Below are 19,684 nucleotides of genomic sequence, written 5' to 3'. Positions count from 1 at the left end.
TTAAATTATATTTAAGTTAGTGGGTTTTAGGGTTAGGGTTAGACTTAGGTTTAGGGGTTAATAACTTTATTATAGTGGCGGCGGTGTAGGGGGGGCAGATTAGGGGTTAATAAATATAATGTAGGTGGCGGTGGGCTCCTTGGGCGGCGGTTTAGGGGTTAAACAATTTATTTAGTTGCGGCGGGGTCAGGGATCGGCAGGATAGGGGTTAATAACTTTATGTAGGTGGCGGCGGTATTGGGGGCAGCAGATTAGGAGTTAATAGGTATAATGTAGGTGGCGGCAGTTTAGGGGTTAATATATTTATTAGCGTTGCGGCGGGGTCCGGGAGCGGCGGTTTAGGGGTTAATAACTTTATTTAATTGCGGGGGGCTCCGGGAGCGGCGGTTTAGGGGGTAAACAGTATAGTATAGTGTGGGTGCTTAGTGACAGTATAGCAAGAAAGCTGCGAATAAGCCAAAGAGCAGCAAGATCGATGACTGTTAGTTATCAACAGTCCGCTTCTCATCGCACCGTACTTGGTGTGCGGCTTTTTGACAGCTTTCTTGATAAATTTGGCAAATGTATTCAGGTCCGCAGCGGCGATGTTAGGCGATCTTAGGCAAGCGTATTGGGGCCGTCGAATGCAAGTAAGTAGACAGCTTGATAAATAGAGGCCATAGTCAATAGTACGCTTTAAGTACCTCATCTCATGCTTAGCTGTGGTTAGATGTTGTTCTGGTGGCTCTGATAAGTATTGTGACAGTTTACTGATCACCTAGCTTAAATCTGGCCTTGTACAGGTCATACAGCAAGCTACCTACTATATCTCGATATTTTCTTGCATCTACTGGATCATTGTGATCATTTTGGTCTAGTTTTTGCTCACATGGTGTTGATCTGGGTTTACAATGTATCATTCCAAACTTCTCCAGAATCTTTAATATGTATCTCTTTTGATTCATCTTTACCAAACCATCACTTTGTTCAAAATCAATACCTAGGAAATGTTTGATCCTTCCAAGATCTTTCATCTTAAATTTTGCTGTAAGCATTTTTTTCACGTCATTAAGTACTGTTTCTTCATTGGCACCGATAATTAGATCATCAACCCATATTAACAGTATTACTCTATCATGTCCAAATTGTTTGACATATGCACAGTGGTCTGCTGGATTTTTTTCAAACCCATTCTCATTGAAATAATCATGCAGCATCTTGTTCCAATTTCTACCTGATTGCTTTAGACCATACAATGACTTCTTTAATTTTAAAACTAGTTTCTAATTTTGTTTGCACTTTACCTCAAATCCTACAGGTTGTTCCACATAAATCTCACAATCAATTGGGGCATGTGAGTAGGTTGTTTTCACATCCAAAAAACAACAAATAATCCAAGAGCGCCAACTAGAGGCAAAGGAAGATTCTAACAAATAAATCAATGAAAATCAGACATTTATTTAACATATAATTAATAGCATAGATCCATGTAACATATATACTAAAAATACAATTGTAGATAATATAAAAACATGCAAATGAAAAATATTAAAAAACAAATAACGTCACCAATTACGGAGATAAACAAATATGAGTCACATGAAATGATCTCTAGAAGAATAATAAATGAGTCTAATAAATAAGTTATATAATTCCCTTGGTATAAAAATGTATTAAAAGTCCAGTGAAAAAGTCCAGTGAAGAAATCCAGTGAAAAGATCAGATGAAAAAAAGTGAAAATAAACCGATGAATCAGTGAAAAAATCTATGTGAAAAAATTTATATGAAAAATGATATATATATATGTGAAAAAATATATATGTGTATAAAAATAAAAATAAAAGCGGGGGGCCCCCAAAAAAGTTAAAATAAAATATAAAATTGTAAAATTGTAAATAGTATCAAAAATGAAAAATAAGTGTGATGACCAAAAATGTGAAAAAAGGAGTTGAAAATCAAAAATAGTATATGTAAATTAAAAGATAATCCAAGTAAAAGTGTCAGTTACTAAATGTTAGTGAATATTCCTCCTTATGAATGTATCCATGTGAGTGATGATGATAAATTCTTTTGGCTGGATGACTTTGCTTTTCCTTTCAGTATTAACTTTGGTAATCCCTGTAAATTAAAAGAGTAACATAGTGCAATAACGTCTCAGAGTGTAAAAAATAATGAAATATTGCTCACCAAATTGTCAATGCGTTTCGGCCTCTTTAACAGGCCTTTCTCAAGACTATCTAAGGGTGAGTGTTGGTGGCTCTATTTGTATGTATCATAAACCAATGAATTATCGTAATTTTGGCGCCAAAAAATGGTTTTGGCGCCAAAAATTGACCCTGAAGTTCTCTTAATATTATACTTCCGTTTTGGAAATAGTAATCTTCCCATACAGTATTGTTTAACTTTTTTCTGGTGCCCTTTATGGTGATAATTGGGCTATGTTTCCGATTTTAATCGATTAGTTAGAACAGGTAAGGAGTTCTATCACACTGATGGGCAATCTGTTAGTAATGTGTATCAACGATCGCTCCGTTTCTACACACGTGAGCGTCGGACCGGAAGTGACGTCATGTTTGTTTACTTCTGGTTTCGGTATTTTCATTGCGGTTATAGTAAATAGCGATATATGTAATTCAATAGGGCAATTGTATGGTACAAAATATCCAGAGGTGATACATAAGCCAATGTATCTATTCAAATGAGTATAACTAAATTGTATAAGATTTATATAAGGTTTATACAGTGATTATACTTTGGTCATAAAATCTGTATTGGAACATATTGATAATGGGATAAGCAATAATAGTTCAATAAGACCCAAAAATAAAAAAATATATATATATTAATAATCCTTTAGTGGGATTTTAGGATTCATTACAAGATTACATAAAATCACAATAAATACAAAAAGATCTTAAAACACATTTTACAACTCATTTGGAGATGTCATAAAAATAAAAATAAAAATACAAATATAAAATAATAACAAAATTGACATACTTTAAAAGAAATAAAATGTATACTTTGGTCATAAAATTGTATTGGAACATATTGATAATGGGATGGGCAATAATAGTTAAAACTGATAAAATACACCAATAAGACCAAAAAAATAAAATATATATATATATATATATATATATATATATGTATATTAATAATCCTTTAGTGTGATATTAGGATTCATGACAAGATTACATAAAATCACAATAAATGCAAAAAAGAGATCTTAAAACACATTTTACAACTCATTTTGAGATGTCATAAAAATACCAATATATTGAAATGTCTGGGATAAAAAGTAATAATAACAGAGTTGACATACCTAAAAGAAATAAAATTGACACATCTTAAAAGAAATAAAATTGGACTTTAAAATTGGATACATGTGCTATACTCGAGGGGCCTATCAGTACCAATTCATAAGATGACTAAATTAAAACGGTATTAGAAACAAACCCCAATTAGACAGGTATATGGTAGGTATAGTAACGCTTGGCTAAAATAAGCTAGTATGAAAATACATGCAGACTAGCTAAGGGTCACCTAATGTCTAAGTATTAGTGGTTCTTGGTACTTAATAAATGCGAGAGATCCTCTCTATTGTTCAAACCTCTGGGGTAAAGACAATCAGTATTAAAGATCCATTTGGATTCTACAGTCAGTAAGCGTCTCTCATAGTCACCGCCCCTCCAGTTTGGTGTCACTAGTTGTATGCCATCTGGTGAAGAAGTAAATCATACTGTGCTGCCAGTTGCATAAAAATATGTACTGATGTAATATTTGCAGTTGGAGAAAAAAACGTCCTTGTAATCAATTCCCTTTACTTGACTATAACCATTAGAAAGATATCTGGCTTTGTATGTTTCTGATCCATCAACATTGTTTTTTAATGAATATACCCATCAACCCCCCACTAAAATGGTCAAAGTGAATGTGTCATTCTCTCTTAGTGAATCCATTTCCTCTGTCATAGCATTAAACCAATTCTGTGACTGAGGTGGGCTCATAGCATCTTTAAAGGTTTGTGGTACATCAAACACTCTGTAACAATAATCAATGTTTGTTATTATCGGATCATCACATTCAAAATCTGAAACATAGTCTTCCAAGTATTGAGGAGTTTTTCTGTCTCTTTTTGGGTAACGTGTATTATGGTCACTCCCTGCCTGTACATTGTTCTCACTCTTCAAAGTTTCTATTTCAGAAATTTGGACTATCTCTAGACACTCAATTTCAGTCTGATTAGTCTTTAGTATAGTGGGTGCATAGCCCTCCCTATGGCAATCCTCATCATCATGTAACAGATCAGTTTGAGTCTGTCTTTCAACAACTTTCTTTGTGATAAACCTCACAGGCCTGTGTTTAAGGACCTTTCCAGTGTCTGGATAAAACACTAGATAAGAGGGGCTGTTCTTGTCATATCCAATAAAAATCCCTCTCTCACATTTTGAATCTAGTTACTTTCTGTCATATTTGTATGCAAAACATTCTGACCCAAATATTCATCTTAGAAAGGTTAGGTTTTTTGCCTGTCAAAAAGTAATAAGGGGTTTGTGCTAACCGGTTATTAAAGCACCTGTTTTGAATATGAGCGGCAGTCATTACTGCATATGTCCATAACTCTTTTGGTAATTTACTCTCAACTAACAGACATCTTGCCATTTCAAATAGTGTTCTCCAATTTCTCTCAGCAGTCCCATTCTGATGGGGTGAGTAAGGTGCTGAGGTCTCATGTCTTATGCCTCACTTACTTAGCAGTGACTTAAAACTATTTGCTACAAACTCAGTACCATTGTCAGATCTTATACATTTTAAGACTCCATATGGGGATGTTTCAGCAATAAACCTTTCAGTGGCTAACACTGAATCATTCTTGTTTTTCAGAAAATATACAAATACTGCACCAGAATAATCATCAGGGAAATATATTGTGTATCTGAAACCTTCTCTAGCTTGTTGTTCTATAGGACCTGCTAAATCAGTATGTACTAGTTCTAATGTAGCGGGTATCAGGTTCTCTGTTCCTACTCTGAACAAATTTTCCCTGAGTGCAAACTTCACAGTTTAGATTAGACTTATCTATCTTACCTTTAATTGTCATTCCTTCTACCACTTTTTGTAGTTTTGCAATATCATCATAATTACAGTGACCTAAAATTCCATGCCACATTTGAATATCATAACATCCATGACAACTGTCATCATTTTCAACAAAAGTATTCAGATAGTAAAGTATAGAGTGTATTCCTGCCTTGCTGGAAGTTAACTGATGCTCCACTGTTTGTTGCTGTCTCTACAGAGAAGATGTCTTGAGGGTATGTAGGTATGTACAGCGCATTCTTCAGTGTCATCATCATTCGGTTCCCCTCACTGTCAAGTAGACAAACCTCCACATCGCCTCTTCTCAGTGCCACGCCTGTTGTCTTTTTCCCATCTGCGAGCTCCATTGTATGTTTCTCCGATTTAAACATTTTGTCAAAGTTCTTAAACTTTTCAATATCAGTAATTATAAGGGATGTTGCTCCTGTATCAACCATTAGTCATTTTGGTATTATCCCATCTAGCTGGTTATCTTTAATTTTGAAAGCAAATGAGTGTCTGTCGTCTGCGTCATCTGTTGCTTGTCTGACATTGTCTCTCTTTTTGCTCCTGCAATTTGCATCTTTGTGTGTTGAGCTGTTGCAATAGCTACACCACAGTGATTGACCTTTATTTGTATTGTGTCCCTTTTTGCCGCAATTATAACAAACAATCTGCTAGATCACGAGTTTGGCGTTAGCCTTAAAAAGCAGCGTTGAGAGGTCCCAACGCTGCTTTTTAACGCCTGCTGGTATTACGAGTCTGACAGGTACAGGTGTACCGCTCACTTTTCTTCCGCGACTCGAGGCTACCGTAAATCCCCTTACGTCAATTGCGTATCCTATCTTTTCTATGGGATTTGCCTAACGCTGGTATTACGAGTCTTGGAAGAAGTGAGCGGTAGACCCTCTCCTGTCCAGACTCCTACCGCATATAAAAGTCAGTAGTTAAGAGTTTTATGGGCTAACGTCGGAACATAAAGCTCTTAACTAAAGTGCTACAAAGTACACTAACACCCATAAACTACCTATTAACCCCTAAACAGAGCCCCCCCACATCACAAACACTATAATAATTTTTTTTAACCCCTAATCTGCCGACCGGACATCGCTGCCACCTACATTATACCTATTAACCCCTAATCTGCTTCCCCTAACATCGCCGACACCTACATTATATTTATTAACCCCTAATCTGCCGCCCCCAACATCGCCGCCATCTGCCTACAATTATTAACCCCTAATCTGCCGACCGGACATTGCCGCCACTTTAATAAATGTATTAACCCCTAAACTGCCGCACTCCTGCCTCGCAAACACTAGTTACATTTTATTAACCACTAATCTGCCGTCCCTAATATCGCAGACACCTAATTACATTTATTAACCCCTAATCTGCCACCCCCAATGTCGCAGCTACTATATTAAAGGTATTAACCCCTAAACCTAAGTCTAAACCTAACCCTAACCCCCCCTAACTTAAATATAATTTAAATACATCTAAATAAATTTACTAAAATTAAATAAATTATTCCTATATAAAACTAAATACTTACTGATAAAATAAACCCTAAGCTAGCTACAATATAACTAATAGTTACATTGTAGCTAGCTTAGGATTTATATTTATTTTACAGGCAACTTTGTATTTATTTTAACTAGGTACAATAGTTATTAAATAGTTATTAACTATTAAATAACTACCTATCTAAAATAAGTACAAAATTACCTGTAAAATAAATCCTAACCTAAGTTATAATTACACCTAACACTACACTATCATTAAATAAATTACCTAAACTACCTACAATTAATTACAATTAAATACAATAAACTAAATTACGAGAAAAAAAAACACTAAATTACAGAAAATAAAAAAAGAATTACAAGAATTTTAAACTAATTACACCTAATCTAATCCCCCTAATAAAATAAAAAAGCCCCCCAAAATAATAAAATTTCCCTACCCTATACTAAATTACAAATAGCTCTTAAAAGGGCCTTTTGCGGGGCATTGCCCCAAAGTAATCAGCTCTTTTATCTGTAAAAGAAAAATACAATACCCCCCAACATTAAAACCCACCACCCACACACCCCTACTCTAAAACCCACCCAATCCCCCCTTAAAAAAACCTAACTCTAACCCCCTGAAGATCTCCCTACCTTGAGCCGTCTTCACCCAGCTGGGCACAAGTGGTCCTCCATACGGCAGAAGTCTTCATCCGATCGGGGCAGAAGAGGTCTTCCAGACGGTAGAAATCTTCATCCAGGTGGCATCTGCTATCTTCATCCTTCCGGAGCCGAGCCATCTTCTATCCAGCCGACGCGGAGCCATCCTCTTCAAACGATGTCCTAACGAAGAATGAAGGTTCCTTTAAATGACGTCATCCAAGATGGCGTCCCTTGAATTCCATGTCTAATTAGTATTTTCATTAGTTTAACCGAACATTCAGTAAGCGCTTCTTCCCATTCGGTACTCAAATTGGGATTTCGGAATTCAAACGCAGGAAATAGCTGTATTCATAAGCCTCTAGGTATGAGTTTGTGTTCATGGTACTTTTCAAAAAAATTATGGTTCCACCAGAGTTTATCCTGTTTGTGCATAGCTTTATGGATATTTCTTAATGCTTGGTTCATTTTATCTTGTGTATTTGTTGTTGAGGTCTGTGGATTTTTGAATACCTCGTTTAGATCAGCTTCTCTCTTCTGCTGTCTCGATAGTCTATCTGCTTCCCATCTGGATGACATTGTACAGTGAGATCTGCTTCCGTATAATATTGATTAAAATAATTTCAGTCTTTTAATTCGGTTGTGTGCTCTATTGGTAAGAAAACCTGTTTCACACATATAAATGTAAATTGGAAAGAAAAAGAGAAACCAATGGCACTACTGGTATAGATTGAAAAAGCTCTAAGTCACTCAATATATAGTGATCAATTAATATTACTAGATCACAATCTATTCAGAATCTGAGTTAGTGGTGCTATGTACTAGTTACAGACTTTGGCAGGTTGTTAGTGGCTACGAGAATAACCACTGAAAGGAGTACATCTCAAGCACTCAAGAGCTTTATAGAGTTCGGTTACTATACTTTACTGATTCATCAGACTAGATAGTTATCAAAATTATCCTCAGATCTCTGAAATATCAGAGTCAAATTGTTGCCTTAAAACTTAACTTTTAATATTAAAACACTACTAAAAATATGCAGAAAAAGAAACTTATTTTTAAAAACACAAGCAATAATTTGGTGACATGATGTCTGAATTATTAGATTACAGGCTTCTACAGAGAGTATAAATATTGGATCACAACTTAAATTTAATTGTAATCTACTACTAAGATTATGTATCTGAAATCGCAGCAAAAAAATAGATCAATATTATAACCTTATAAATATATCTCAAATCTTAGATGCTTATGTATGTATATATACGTATATGACCATTCATTCAGTGTTAAAGTGCAATTTTGTTTTTTGATTATTTAAAAATAGCAGTGCTTTCAATGATCGTTTGTTGAAAGTCAAATTGTGTTTCTGTAATCCTTAAGTTCTATAGTTACCATCTCCTATTGTCTATTATATATAGACTTTCTTAATTATTACTTGTTAGAGCAATAAGTGATATAAGTATTGTTTGTTAAACAACAGATTTAGTTGGTTTAATTTACTACTTATCAATATAAAATGTTTGTTTGAATAGCAATACGTATGTATGCTGAGGAATTTATAATAACGTATTTAGTTGATCCTAAGGATCCTTGGACCTGGAAAGGTATCTTGAAAGCTTCTTGTTTAGATGAGAGACCATCAAATCTATTTCTGGAAGACCCCACATCTGTACAAAATGAAAAAAAAACACAACTGGATAGAGAGACCACTCCCCAGGATATAAAGTCTGATGGCTGAGATAATTCCATTCCCAATTGTCTACACCTTGGATATGAATCGCAGAAATTAGACAAGAGTTGGATTCCGTCCAACTCTCCGTCCGACTGCGAGTCCCACCTTGATGATTGACATATGCCACTGTTGTAATATTGTCTGTTTGAAAACAAATGTAAAAGTTCTCTCTTCAATAGAGACCACGCCTGAAGAGCCCTGAAAACAGCATGGAGTTCTAAAATATTGATTGGTAACCTCGCCTATTGAGGTTTCCAAACCCCTAGTGCTGTCAGAGACTCTCAGACAGCTCCCCCACCTGAAAAACTTGCATCTGTTGAGAATACAGTCGAGGTAGGACGAACAAATAAGGCCTCCTGAACAATAAGGTGATAGTCCAACCACCAAATCAGAGAGAAAAGAGTGCTGGGATTTAAGTATATCAGTTGTTATATCTGAAAATAATCCCTGCACCTTTGGTGCAACATGCAAAGCTATAGAGGCCTCAAACAAAAACGAGCAAAGAGGATCACACCTGATGCTGCAGTCATGAGACCTAAAACTTCCTTGCACATAACCACTGAAGGAAATAATAGAGACTGAAGTTTTAGACTAAAATTAACTTAATTTGTCTCTAGTCTATCAGAGAAAGAATCATAGACACTAATTCTTATCTGGAAACCTAAAAAGGTGACCCTTGTCTAAGGTATCAAGAAACTCTATTGTAAATTGATCCTCCAACCATGTCTTGAAGAAACCACACTAGTTGTTTCAAGTGAGATTCTGCTAAATGAAAAGATTAGAGCTAGTACCAAGATATCGTCCAAATAAGGAAACACTGCAATACCCTGCTCTCTGATTATAGATAGAAGGGCACCAAGAATCTTTTAAAAGAATCTCTGAGCTGTTGCTAGGCCAAAAGGACGAGTGACAAATTAGTAATGCTTATCCAGAAAAGAGAATCTCAGAAAACAATAGTGGTCTGAATGAATTGGAATGTGAAAATAAGTGTCCTGTAATTCTATTGAGGACATGAAGTGACCTTGCTTAATAGAAAGGCAAAATAGCCCCTATAGTCACCATCTTGAAAGTTGGGACTCTTACAAATGATTTAAAAATTTCAGATCCAGAAATGGTCTGAACGAATCTTCTTTCTTTGGGACAATGAATAGATTTTAATAGAAACCCAAACTTCGTTCCTGCAGAGGAACTGGAACCATCACCCCTGAAAACTCTAAATCTGAAACACATTTCTGAAAAACCTGAGCTTTCACAGGGTTTGTTGTAACATTGGAAAGAATCTTCCCATGGGAGATTTATTTCTGAAAATCTATTCGATAACCCTGAGAAAACAATATTCTGAATCCACTGATTTTGAACAGAAACTGTCCAAATGTGTTGAAATAAATTCAATCTGCCCCCCACCAGTTGAACTGGTTTAAGGGCCGCACCTTTATGCAGTCTTAGGGGCTGAAATTAGTTCATTTAAAATGCTTGGATTTATTCAAATTCTGAGTAAATCTCAAATTTGAGCCAAAGGCCTTAGGGGAATAAAAAAAACAATTGGGAGCTTAAAATTACCCTTAGATTTCTTATCTTGGGGGAAAAAAACTCCCTTTCCCCCAGTAATAGAGGAGATAATAAAATCCAATAGAAACCCTAAAAAATTACTATCCTAAAATAATAAGATAGCAATCTAAATTTAGACACCATATCAGAGATTAAAGGCCAACTCTCCGTCCGACTGCGAGTCCCACCTTGATGATTGACATATGCCAAAATTCAAACATTTTCTATTCTTGTTATCAAGAGGACTAGATTCCTCAATACCCAAAGTAAACAATATTTCCTTAATAAAAAAAAAAGAATAAATTCAATAGAAAGGTTGATTAATCAATATCAGTCTCTGAAGTAGGATCCTCTGAGTCAGAGAAAACCTCATCAGCAGAAATACTTCAGTATGCTGTCAATCAATACAAATTTCATTAGATTTATGAAAAGTTAGGAGAAATCTTTTACGTTAATTTGAAGGCGTAATTGCATTCATAGCCTTCTCTATGTCTGTAGCAATATAATCCTTTACAGGAATATCATGTACATTAGACTGTGAAGGTTTAACAAAAGATGTATTTGTACTATAGAAACATTATCAGTATGAAATAATATAACATAACAAGTGCCACATATTTGAGCTGAAGAAATAAAATCAACTAATTTAACAATATACACACTTAGCTTTGGTAGAAATTGTGTACAGGCAGTTTAGTTCCTACAGTAACATCAGAGGCAGGATCAGTTTGAGACATCTTGCAAAATGTAACAAAAAAGAAAAAATAACATTTAAACAAAATATCCAATTTCCTCAAAATAGCAGTTTCAGGAATGGGAAAAAATGCTTATGCTAAAATACTTAAATGAAAATAAAATCAAAAGCAAACATCATAGCCCTCTGTAAGAGAAAAATAAGAGCAGAGAGCAAAAGAGGGAGAGACAAAATATAAAAAATGCAAATGCAGAGAAAAAACATTTGGTGCCAAAGTTAACAAGAAATGACACGACTTGTGTCATAACAGGCGCGCCTTCGCGCCCAAAAAATGTGCATCAACAAAGACGCAAGAAATGACGCGACTCGCGTCACAACAAACCCAACCTCCGCGCAAAAAATATTTGCACCAAGAATGACGCAATAAATAAAAGCATTTTGCATCATTGCGGGCCTAATTTGCCTGCAAAAATTTGAAAAAACAAGTCCGAAGTAACTAGCTGGAACCCCAGGTAAAAAAAAAAATTACTAAATTTCTCCCAAAAACATAATATCCATACTGAAACTGTTAGACAGCAAAGGGAAATAAACATAGACCTGACTCATGGCAAATATATGCAATATATATTAAAACTTTACAATATAAAGTGCCAAACATAGCTGAGAGTGTCTTAAAAAAAGATATATACTTACCTGAAGACACCCATCCACATATAGCAGACAGCCAAACCAGCCAAACATATCAGCAGAGGTAATGGTAGAGGAGTATAATGTCGATCTGTAAAGGGAGGTGGCAGATGAATCCCCACGACCGAATTTACAGAGAGCCTTAGAATAGATTTCCCATAGGTGAAAACATGGCATAACCAGACAATACTCCCTTCACATCCCTCAAACAAACACTGTACTTTGAGAGGAATTGGGCTTCAAAATGCTTAGGAGCGCCTTTAACAGAAGAAATCAAGCACGACTTGCTTCACCATCCTCCAACGAAGGCAAAGTTTGTAAAAACTAAGGTATGAGTGAGGTGTATTTATAGGCTTTTTGAGGTGTGGGAAACTTTGCCCCCTCCTGGTAGGAATGTATATCCCATACGTCACTAGTTTGTGGACTCTTGACACTTACATGAAAGAAAGGAATAATTAAACATCTTCATATGTATTTTTTCAAAAGGTTAATTTTATTTATATAGAAGTTAAAAGAAAGTTCCCATTTGTGCATGCCTGGTCCCTTGAAACAGATTATTTATTGGTTGAAACTAAACTTAGGCAAAACAGAAGTACTTGTGATGGGTAGAAATAGTATGATAACTAAGCTGCAACAAGATCAACAAATTGGTTAGAATGTGGAGGATCAAAACTAAAAACTTAAAATCTAGCAAGAAATCTTGATGTTATGCTTAACAGTAAAGTTTCCCTGAAATACCATTTATTCGAAAAGAGTACAAGCCTCATTCTTTCATTTAAAGAATATAGCCAGAATCAAGCACCTGATTCTTACAAAAGATCTTCCCACCATCATCCATGCTTTGATGACATTGCATTTATTAAACTACTGCAATGCACATTATTATAGTCTCCTAGAAAAACAACTCCATTGCTTTCAGTTGGTATAAAATGCTGCTGCAAGGTTGCTAACTGGACAGTTAAAATGTTTGTATGTGACACCAATCCTTCACTCCTTTCACTGGTTGCCAATAAAATAGCCCATACAAGGAAGGGTGCTTCCAGCGGTGACCAAGATGGCCGTTTATTTCAGAGACTGAGCCATCGAGTTGGTGTATCTGCTGCATATCACTTGAGAGATGTCATCTAGGATTCATTTCTACATATTTCTTTCGGAAGGTGGTGAGCACTTTTCAGTCAGCACATGCCCAGAAGCTAAATGTTGCAGTAATTCCCCAAAAATGTGGTTTGCAAGCTTTTAGCCACGCCACCACATATCTATGGAACACTCTCCCCAGCACAGTGAAAGAAGCTACTTATCTGGACATTTGTAAACAAAGACTCAAGACCTACCTGTTTACTCAAGCCGTTCAGGAATAATTGTAATTTCAGACCCTCTTATGAAAATGTCCAACCAAGGGATAAAGCACTATATAAGTTTTTATTATTATTATTGATAAGGACGTCTCCCACAGCTCTAAAGGTGAAGGATATGCCCCACAAACAAATATGCCTCCCCCCAACATAGTAACATGTTTGTTTCAAAAGCATACAATTATTATAAAGTTTTAAATACCCTATTTTAGAAAAATATACTTTAATGATATTTGTTTAAGATAATCTGCTCTGCGCAGGTAAATAGTATTTAAGATAGTTCATACATTTAATATATTGAAATGGACACTAAAGTCAGACTTTCATAATACAGATAGAGCAAGTAGTTTTAAGAGACTTTCCAATTTACATTATCAAATTGTGCACACTTTCAGTCTGTTTATATGCACACTGAGAATGTGCTAGCGATCACAGTGTATACATATGAGTCTTTGATTGGCTGATGACTGTCACATGATTCAGGGGCCTGGCAAATTGAACTCAATTATGAAATTTCTCAGAAAAGAATTTTAAAAATCATTTAACATGCAGTGATATTGCATTGTCTTTTTATTATGCACTGCTGGTTATGCCATTCTACTGTATTTAATAGTACTTTAAAGTGACATTAAACCATCATAGTACTGATAAAATGATACACATGTTAAAACAAGAGTGCTTTCATAAATTTGGCAAAATATAATTGTTTTAGTTTAAATTCCTATTACATTATATAGGATATCATTGAACACTGCATTTTTATATGGTCCTAACTGGCTATAGAAAAGGAAATACTATATATACACTCAAGTGACTTTTCATGTGTCCCTGCAGATTTTACTTAAAACTGTTTCTAACACTTGTAGAACATTTTGTGCATAACTTTTGCAGCAGATTTACATGATTAAAAACTCTTTCTTGTCCCTTTAATAGTTGCATTTAGAGAAGTAAAGATCAGAGTGATTAGGAATGCAGGCACAGGTTTGTTAGAAGTTACTGGTTTATTATGTAATGTTTATATACTTCACTGAACAGAGTTAAAACTTCTCACTCTACCTATAGTAAGCTGCATTCTGAATTATCATAAAAGAGAAACATGTGAAGGTGACACATGGAGATGTCAGAATGACACATGCTGGGTACCAGTAAAGTGGGTGTTAGTTACGTAACTGTTTAACTCTGTAAAAACCATGTGATCTACCCCAAAACCCACACCAAGATGTCAGAATAGAATGATACATGCTGGGTACCAGTAAAGTGGGCGTCAGTTACGTAACTGTTTAACTCTGTAAAAACCATGTGATCTACCACAAAACCCACCCCAATACTCTGCAATGCATACGAAAAACAGAAACAATAAGAATAATATTGAATCTGGAGCTAGAGTAGACATTGTTCCAAAACACTTAGATATGAAACTCACACCGAAAGCTAGAAGCAATACTGGGCTAACCACTGAAACAAATGACCACTAATAAGAACAATTGTAAGTCTTAAAATGCAATGCTAATAAAAAAGAAATCCAAATTAACTCACAAGAGAATACAAAAGAAATCCAAATAAATCCACAGAAGTTATAAGATCACAATTAACTGTATAGTGAGTGTCTGATAGACCAAACACGTCTCAAAACAGAATTTTAAACAGCATTAAGAGTTGTGCAACATTATTCAAAGTTTTATATTAGTGCTAAAATGTCTTAGGCTCCATATAGTGAAAATAAATCCAGTCTGAGGGACCATATAGCTAGGCTATTTATTTATTTTTTTACTTTTGTGACTTGTCTGTCTGACTGGCCAATACCCATTGATATACATTTCAGCTATACTATAATTGAATTTAAAATCTGGGTATCATTTCCTAAGCTAATATAAAATTAAATCATTTGAAAATGACAACAAATTTGATTTAATTTTTTGGTTTTAAAAACTACATGTGCACATACTCCAAAAAAAACCATTTTTGCTGTTTTCTTTCCTGATGATTTATATGGAACATCAAAATATTCATAGTTTAAAGATTTAAAGTATTTAAAGCTGTATGTCTCAAGACCTGGAAACTAATATCCATGAGCTATATCTCCTTCCCAATTCTAATTTACGTGTTGTTTTTTCTGTTTGTTTTTTTGTTTTTTTTGCAATGTTTTCTAAAAATCCTAGTTTATCCCTAGTGAAAATTAACAAATATCCACACCTTTCGTAATAAAGAAAAAACTGAACGGATTTACATTCATTTCTTTAGGACTTGTGGGAAGACTAAAGGCTTAAGGATCAAAAACTTTCTGACATATTGTAATATAGGTGTCTATCCTTCACATCCAGAACCCAGTGTAGCTATTTATATAGCTCTCAAGCTAAAACAATTCTAAACTTCTTTGTGGGACCTGGCAGTACTGACAAGACTTCTTAGATTATCTCGTCAGAGTGTTAGATCATTGGGCCTCAGTGGGAACTAAAGTACCAGACAGAAGCATTTAAAAAATATTGTTTGACATAAAATGATCACTTAAAGGGACACTAAGTCAAAATTAATTTAGAGAAAGTCGGCAATTAAAAAAAACAAAAACTTTCAATATACCATTATCAAAACCTGCACATTATTTTTATATGCAACATTTCTGAGGCTCCAGCTCTTAATGAACATGTGCGAAAGTATACAGTATATACGTATATGCAGTTTGTGATTGGATAATGGATGTCACATGATACAGGCGGAGGCAAAATTAGATTAACTTTGACATTTTGCAAGAAAATATTATACTGCCCATTTCAAAGTAAGCGTTATTGCATTGTTTATGTATTGTGTAGTTGTCAATTATTCAATTCTTCTGTATTTAGTGGTCCTTTAAACGTCAACTATGGTAACGGTGATCAAGGCTTAAATCATTTTTATAATCATCAACAAACCATATAGATAGCAAAATAAATTAATCAATTTATTTGTAATTTCAGTGGTTATCACATTATTATTTTAGGTTTGGGAAAAAAACATACCAGAGTAATTTACTCATGTAAATGAGGATAGCAGTTGTAACATTATTTTGCTAGCAGCAAATTATCCAAAGAGAGATCTTGTCATTAAAAGTTTGTTGTTTCACTGTACAGGATGAACAGAAATGTATCGAGACTGTGGAGCTTGGCAGCTATGACCGATGTCAGGTTCAGAATGCCTTCCTTAAACGCAAGAGACACTTTTCTCTCATACCAACTCTGGGAAGCAAGGTAAATATCTAGTAAATATTTAGTGCATGGGTTTGTTATACACTATAATCACATAAATGCACATTTTATGCAAGTTTTAAAGTATCAGCTTTTTGTCAACATTTCCTGAGGGTTTTTTTCCCCAGAAACTTTAAAAATGATAGTTACTGGTCGTCAGAACTCAATCTGGTAAAATCGATGCATTTATGGAAAAAGATTAAAAAACGACATGGAAAATGACATACACATACATACAAAATAGCGGCAACTGACCTGATCTCGTGCATTTTGATTGCTGTAAGCTTATTCATAAACCTAAATACATATTAATAATACATCAATTACAGAGGAACAATTATAAGTCAAAGGTGAGATGCAGGAACAACACGACAGGTGGACACAAAGATATAAAAGTCCAACAATTTATTGCAGAATCAGGAGAAAGATAAAAACAAGTGTGAATGGTAACAGAGTCTTACGCGTTTCGGCTGTCACTCACCTTATTCATAGACTTGTGTTACTCTTTTCCAACAAGCAAACATTTAAACTCATTGCTGCAACCGGATAGGCTCAGTGACATAACAAGCCTCTTTATGGAATATATACACACATGGTAATGCATTCATATAGTAAGCAAGATGCATAAATAAAGCTCATAATTATGTTACCTAGAAAACTTATTTAGTACATAGTTATGTTACAATCCACAATTTTAATAGCTACATCCTAGCCAGTATCTATTTTATGCCCAGCATTAAGCAAACAAGTACACAGTGTAACACGGAGGGTTAAAATATAGGATTGACACATCACCAAGTAAATCAATTTGTATATGAGACCCTTATTTCGATCTTATTTACTGAATATAAGGAAACAGGACACATATAGCCCTAATATACATGCGGTAGTATTAGATAGCCATTCCCATTATTGCCAAAAGTTAATTATGTCTGCCTTAAAGGGACTTTCTACAATAGAATTGTTAATGTTTTAAAAGATAGATAATCCCTTTATTACCCATTCCCCAGTTTTGCATAACCAACACAGTTATATTAATATACTTTTTACCTCTGTGATTACCTTGTATCTAGGAACCTTCTTCCAGCCCCCTGAACACATGACTGTGTCTGTTTATTATCTATTGTCTTAAATTTAGCATTGTGTTGTGCTAAATCTTAAATAACCCCCTGTGCCGGAACACAGTGTTATCTATATGGCCCACATGAACTATCAAGTCTTTTGCTGTGAAAAACAATTTAAAAAGCATGTGATAAGAGGCAGCCCTCAAGGGCTTAGAAATTAGCATATGAGCCTACCTAGGTTTAGTTTAAACTAAGAATACCAAGAGAAAAAAAGCAAATTTGATGATAAAAGTAAATTGGAAAGTTGATTAAAATTACATGTCCTATCTGAATAATGAAAGTTTAATTTTGACTAGACTGTCCCTTTAATATTAAAACCTAGTGGAACTCTAATTCTTAGATTAAAACTTCAAAAGGCTTCCCTTTTTGCTATAAGGGCATGGATATCTCCACCACTAGGGGGTCTCAACCATTTCTGTTATACACCATTTTAAATGATTGGTTAAGCTCTGATGCTCATTAATAAATGTGATGCTAAGGCAGAACAATGTGTAGAGTTATCTATATCGTTTAGATGTTTACGTATGCATTCTCGTGTCTCCCTGATGGTACGGCCTACATACTGTAGCTTGCAGACCTCACACCAACCAAGATAAATAGCAAACTTTGTTCTGCAATTAGTACAAGTATCTAAGGTATATACTTTTTGAGTGGCAGTGGACTGAAAAGTTTTACATACCGAGGTATGACTGCATGCTTTACATGTTTTACCACCACATTTTTAGTGCCCTTTACAAGTTAACCATGATGTCTGGTGTTCCAGATCACTTTTTTGCCAGGTCATGCTAGGTGCCAAAATGTTCCCTAGTGTTTTGTTCATTCTACTCACAAAGTGACACCCTTCCCTAATTATTGGTGCAATAACTTCAACCCCCAAAAGAATAGGGACAGATGTTTTTTTAATAATTTTACAAATCTTATTATACTGGGAAGAGAAAGTGGTTACAAACAGTAGATATTTATTCCTCATACTTTCTTTTTGTCTGTGTGAATTTAAAAGGTTCTGTCTGTTTATGTTTTTTACTGCATTAAATTATTTTTCTAGTATATGGTGGGGATAACCTCTTTGAGACAGGCGTAGGTTCAAATCTTCACTTTCTTTAACAAAGTCGGAGGGATGAGAACAATTGCTTTAATTCGGACAAATTGTCCCTTAGCAATACCAAATTGACAGTGTTTTGGGTGCAAACTCCTTGTATGTAATAATGTATTTGATGATATTGGTTTCCTATATAGGCTAGAGGTCACCTCTCATTTGGAGATCTAAGTAGGGTATAACTGACTTATCCCAAGTGCATGTAAATTTAAGGTTACATTCGTTTTGATTGAGATATTCAATAAAAGACTGGACTTGGGGCTGATTTATCATTTGTCGGACGATATCGCTGAATGCCGAAAGCATACGCTGTCGGCATTTAACATTGCACAAACAGTTCTGGTGAACTGCTTGTGCAATGCCGCCCCCTGCAGATTTGCGGCCAATCTGCCGCTAGCAGGGGGTGTCAATCAACCCAATCGTATGAGATCGGGCGGATTGATGTCTGCAGCCTCAGAGGCAGCAGACGAGTTAAGGAGCAGCGGTCTTAACTCCTGTTTCTGGCGAGCCATTCGGGCCGTGATAAATCGGCCCCTATATATGGATTTCTATCTCCAAAGACATGGGACAGCTCCCACCACCCCATAAAGAGGTTAGCGTAGGAGGGGTTAATTTTAAAAATGTCCCCCAATTGTCCCGAAACTTAAAGGGATAGGAAAGTCAAAATTAAACTTGCCTGATTCATATAGAGCATGTCATTTTAAGACACTTTTAAATTCACTTCTGTTTTCAAATGTGCTTATTTCTCTTAGCATCCCTTGTTGAAAAAGAATACGCACTAAAGAGTGCCTTTACATTGCGGTCTATGGGGACTGTGTAATCACTCAAAATATGTATGTATATGCTTATACACATATATATACACATATTAACACATAAATATATATGTATATATTCATAAACATTTAAAATTTGCTGCCAATTGCTGTGCAACTTACCCCCTTTGCTGCGCTAGGTATTCTGCCGTGTCTCACGGCAGGAGAACGAGGCTCCCTTTGTAG

The 19,684-nt window shown here is 35.2% G+C and overlaps 1 protein-coding gene across 1 annotated transcript in view; it reads left to right on the top strand.

Moving 5' to 3' along the window:
- The window catches only part of PLEKHO2 (pleckstrin homology domain containing O2), a 177,183-nt gene that overhangs the window by 122,187 nt on the left and 35,312 nt on the right, over positions 1 to 19,684 (top strand). The window contains exon 3 of the mRNA XM_053717588.1: positions 16,350 to 16,466. Within this exon, the coding sequence (XP_053573563.1) occupies positions 16,350 to 16,466 (117 nt within the window). The remainder of the gene's footprint in view (positions 1 to 16,349; positions 16,467 to 19,684) is intronic.

Source organism: Bombina bombina, chromosome 6, assembly GCF_027579735.1.
Source record: "Bombina bombina isolate aBomBom1 chromosome 6, aBomBom1.pri, whole genome shotgun sequence".
NCBI lineage: Eukaryota > Metazoa > Chordata > Amphibia > Anura > Bombinatoridae > Bombina > Bombina bombina.
Note: the sequence above shows the minus strand (reverse complement) of the source record. Positions and strands in the feature narration are given on the sequence as shown.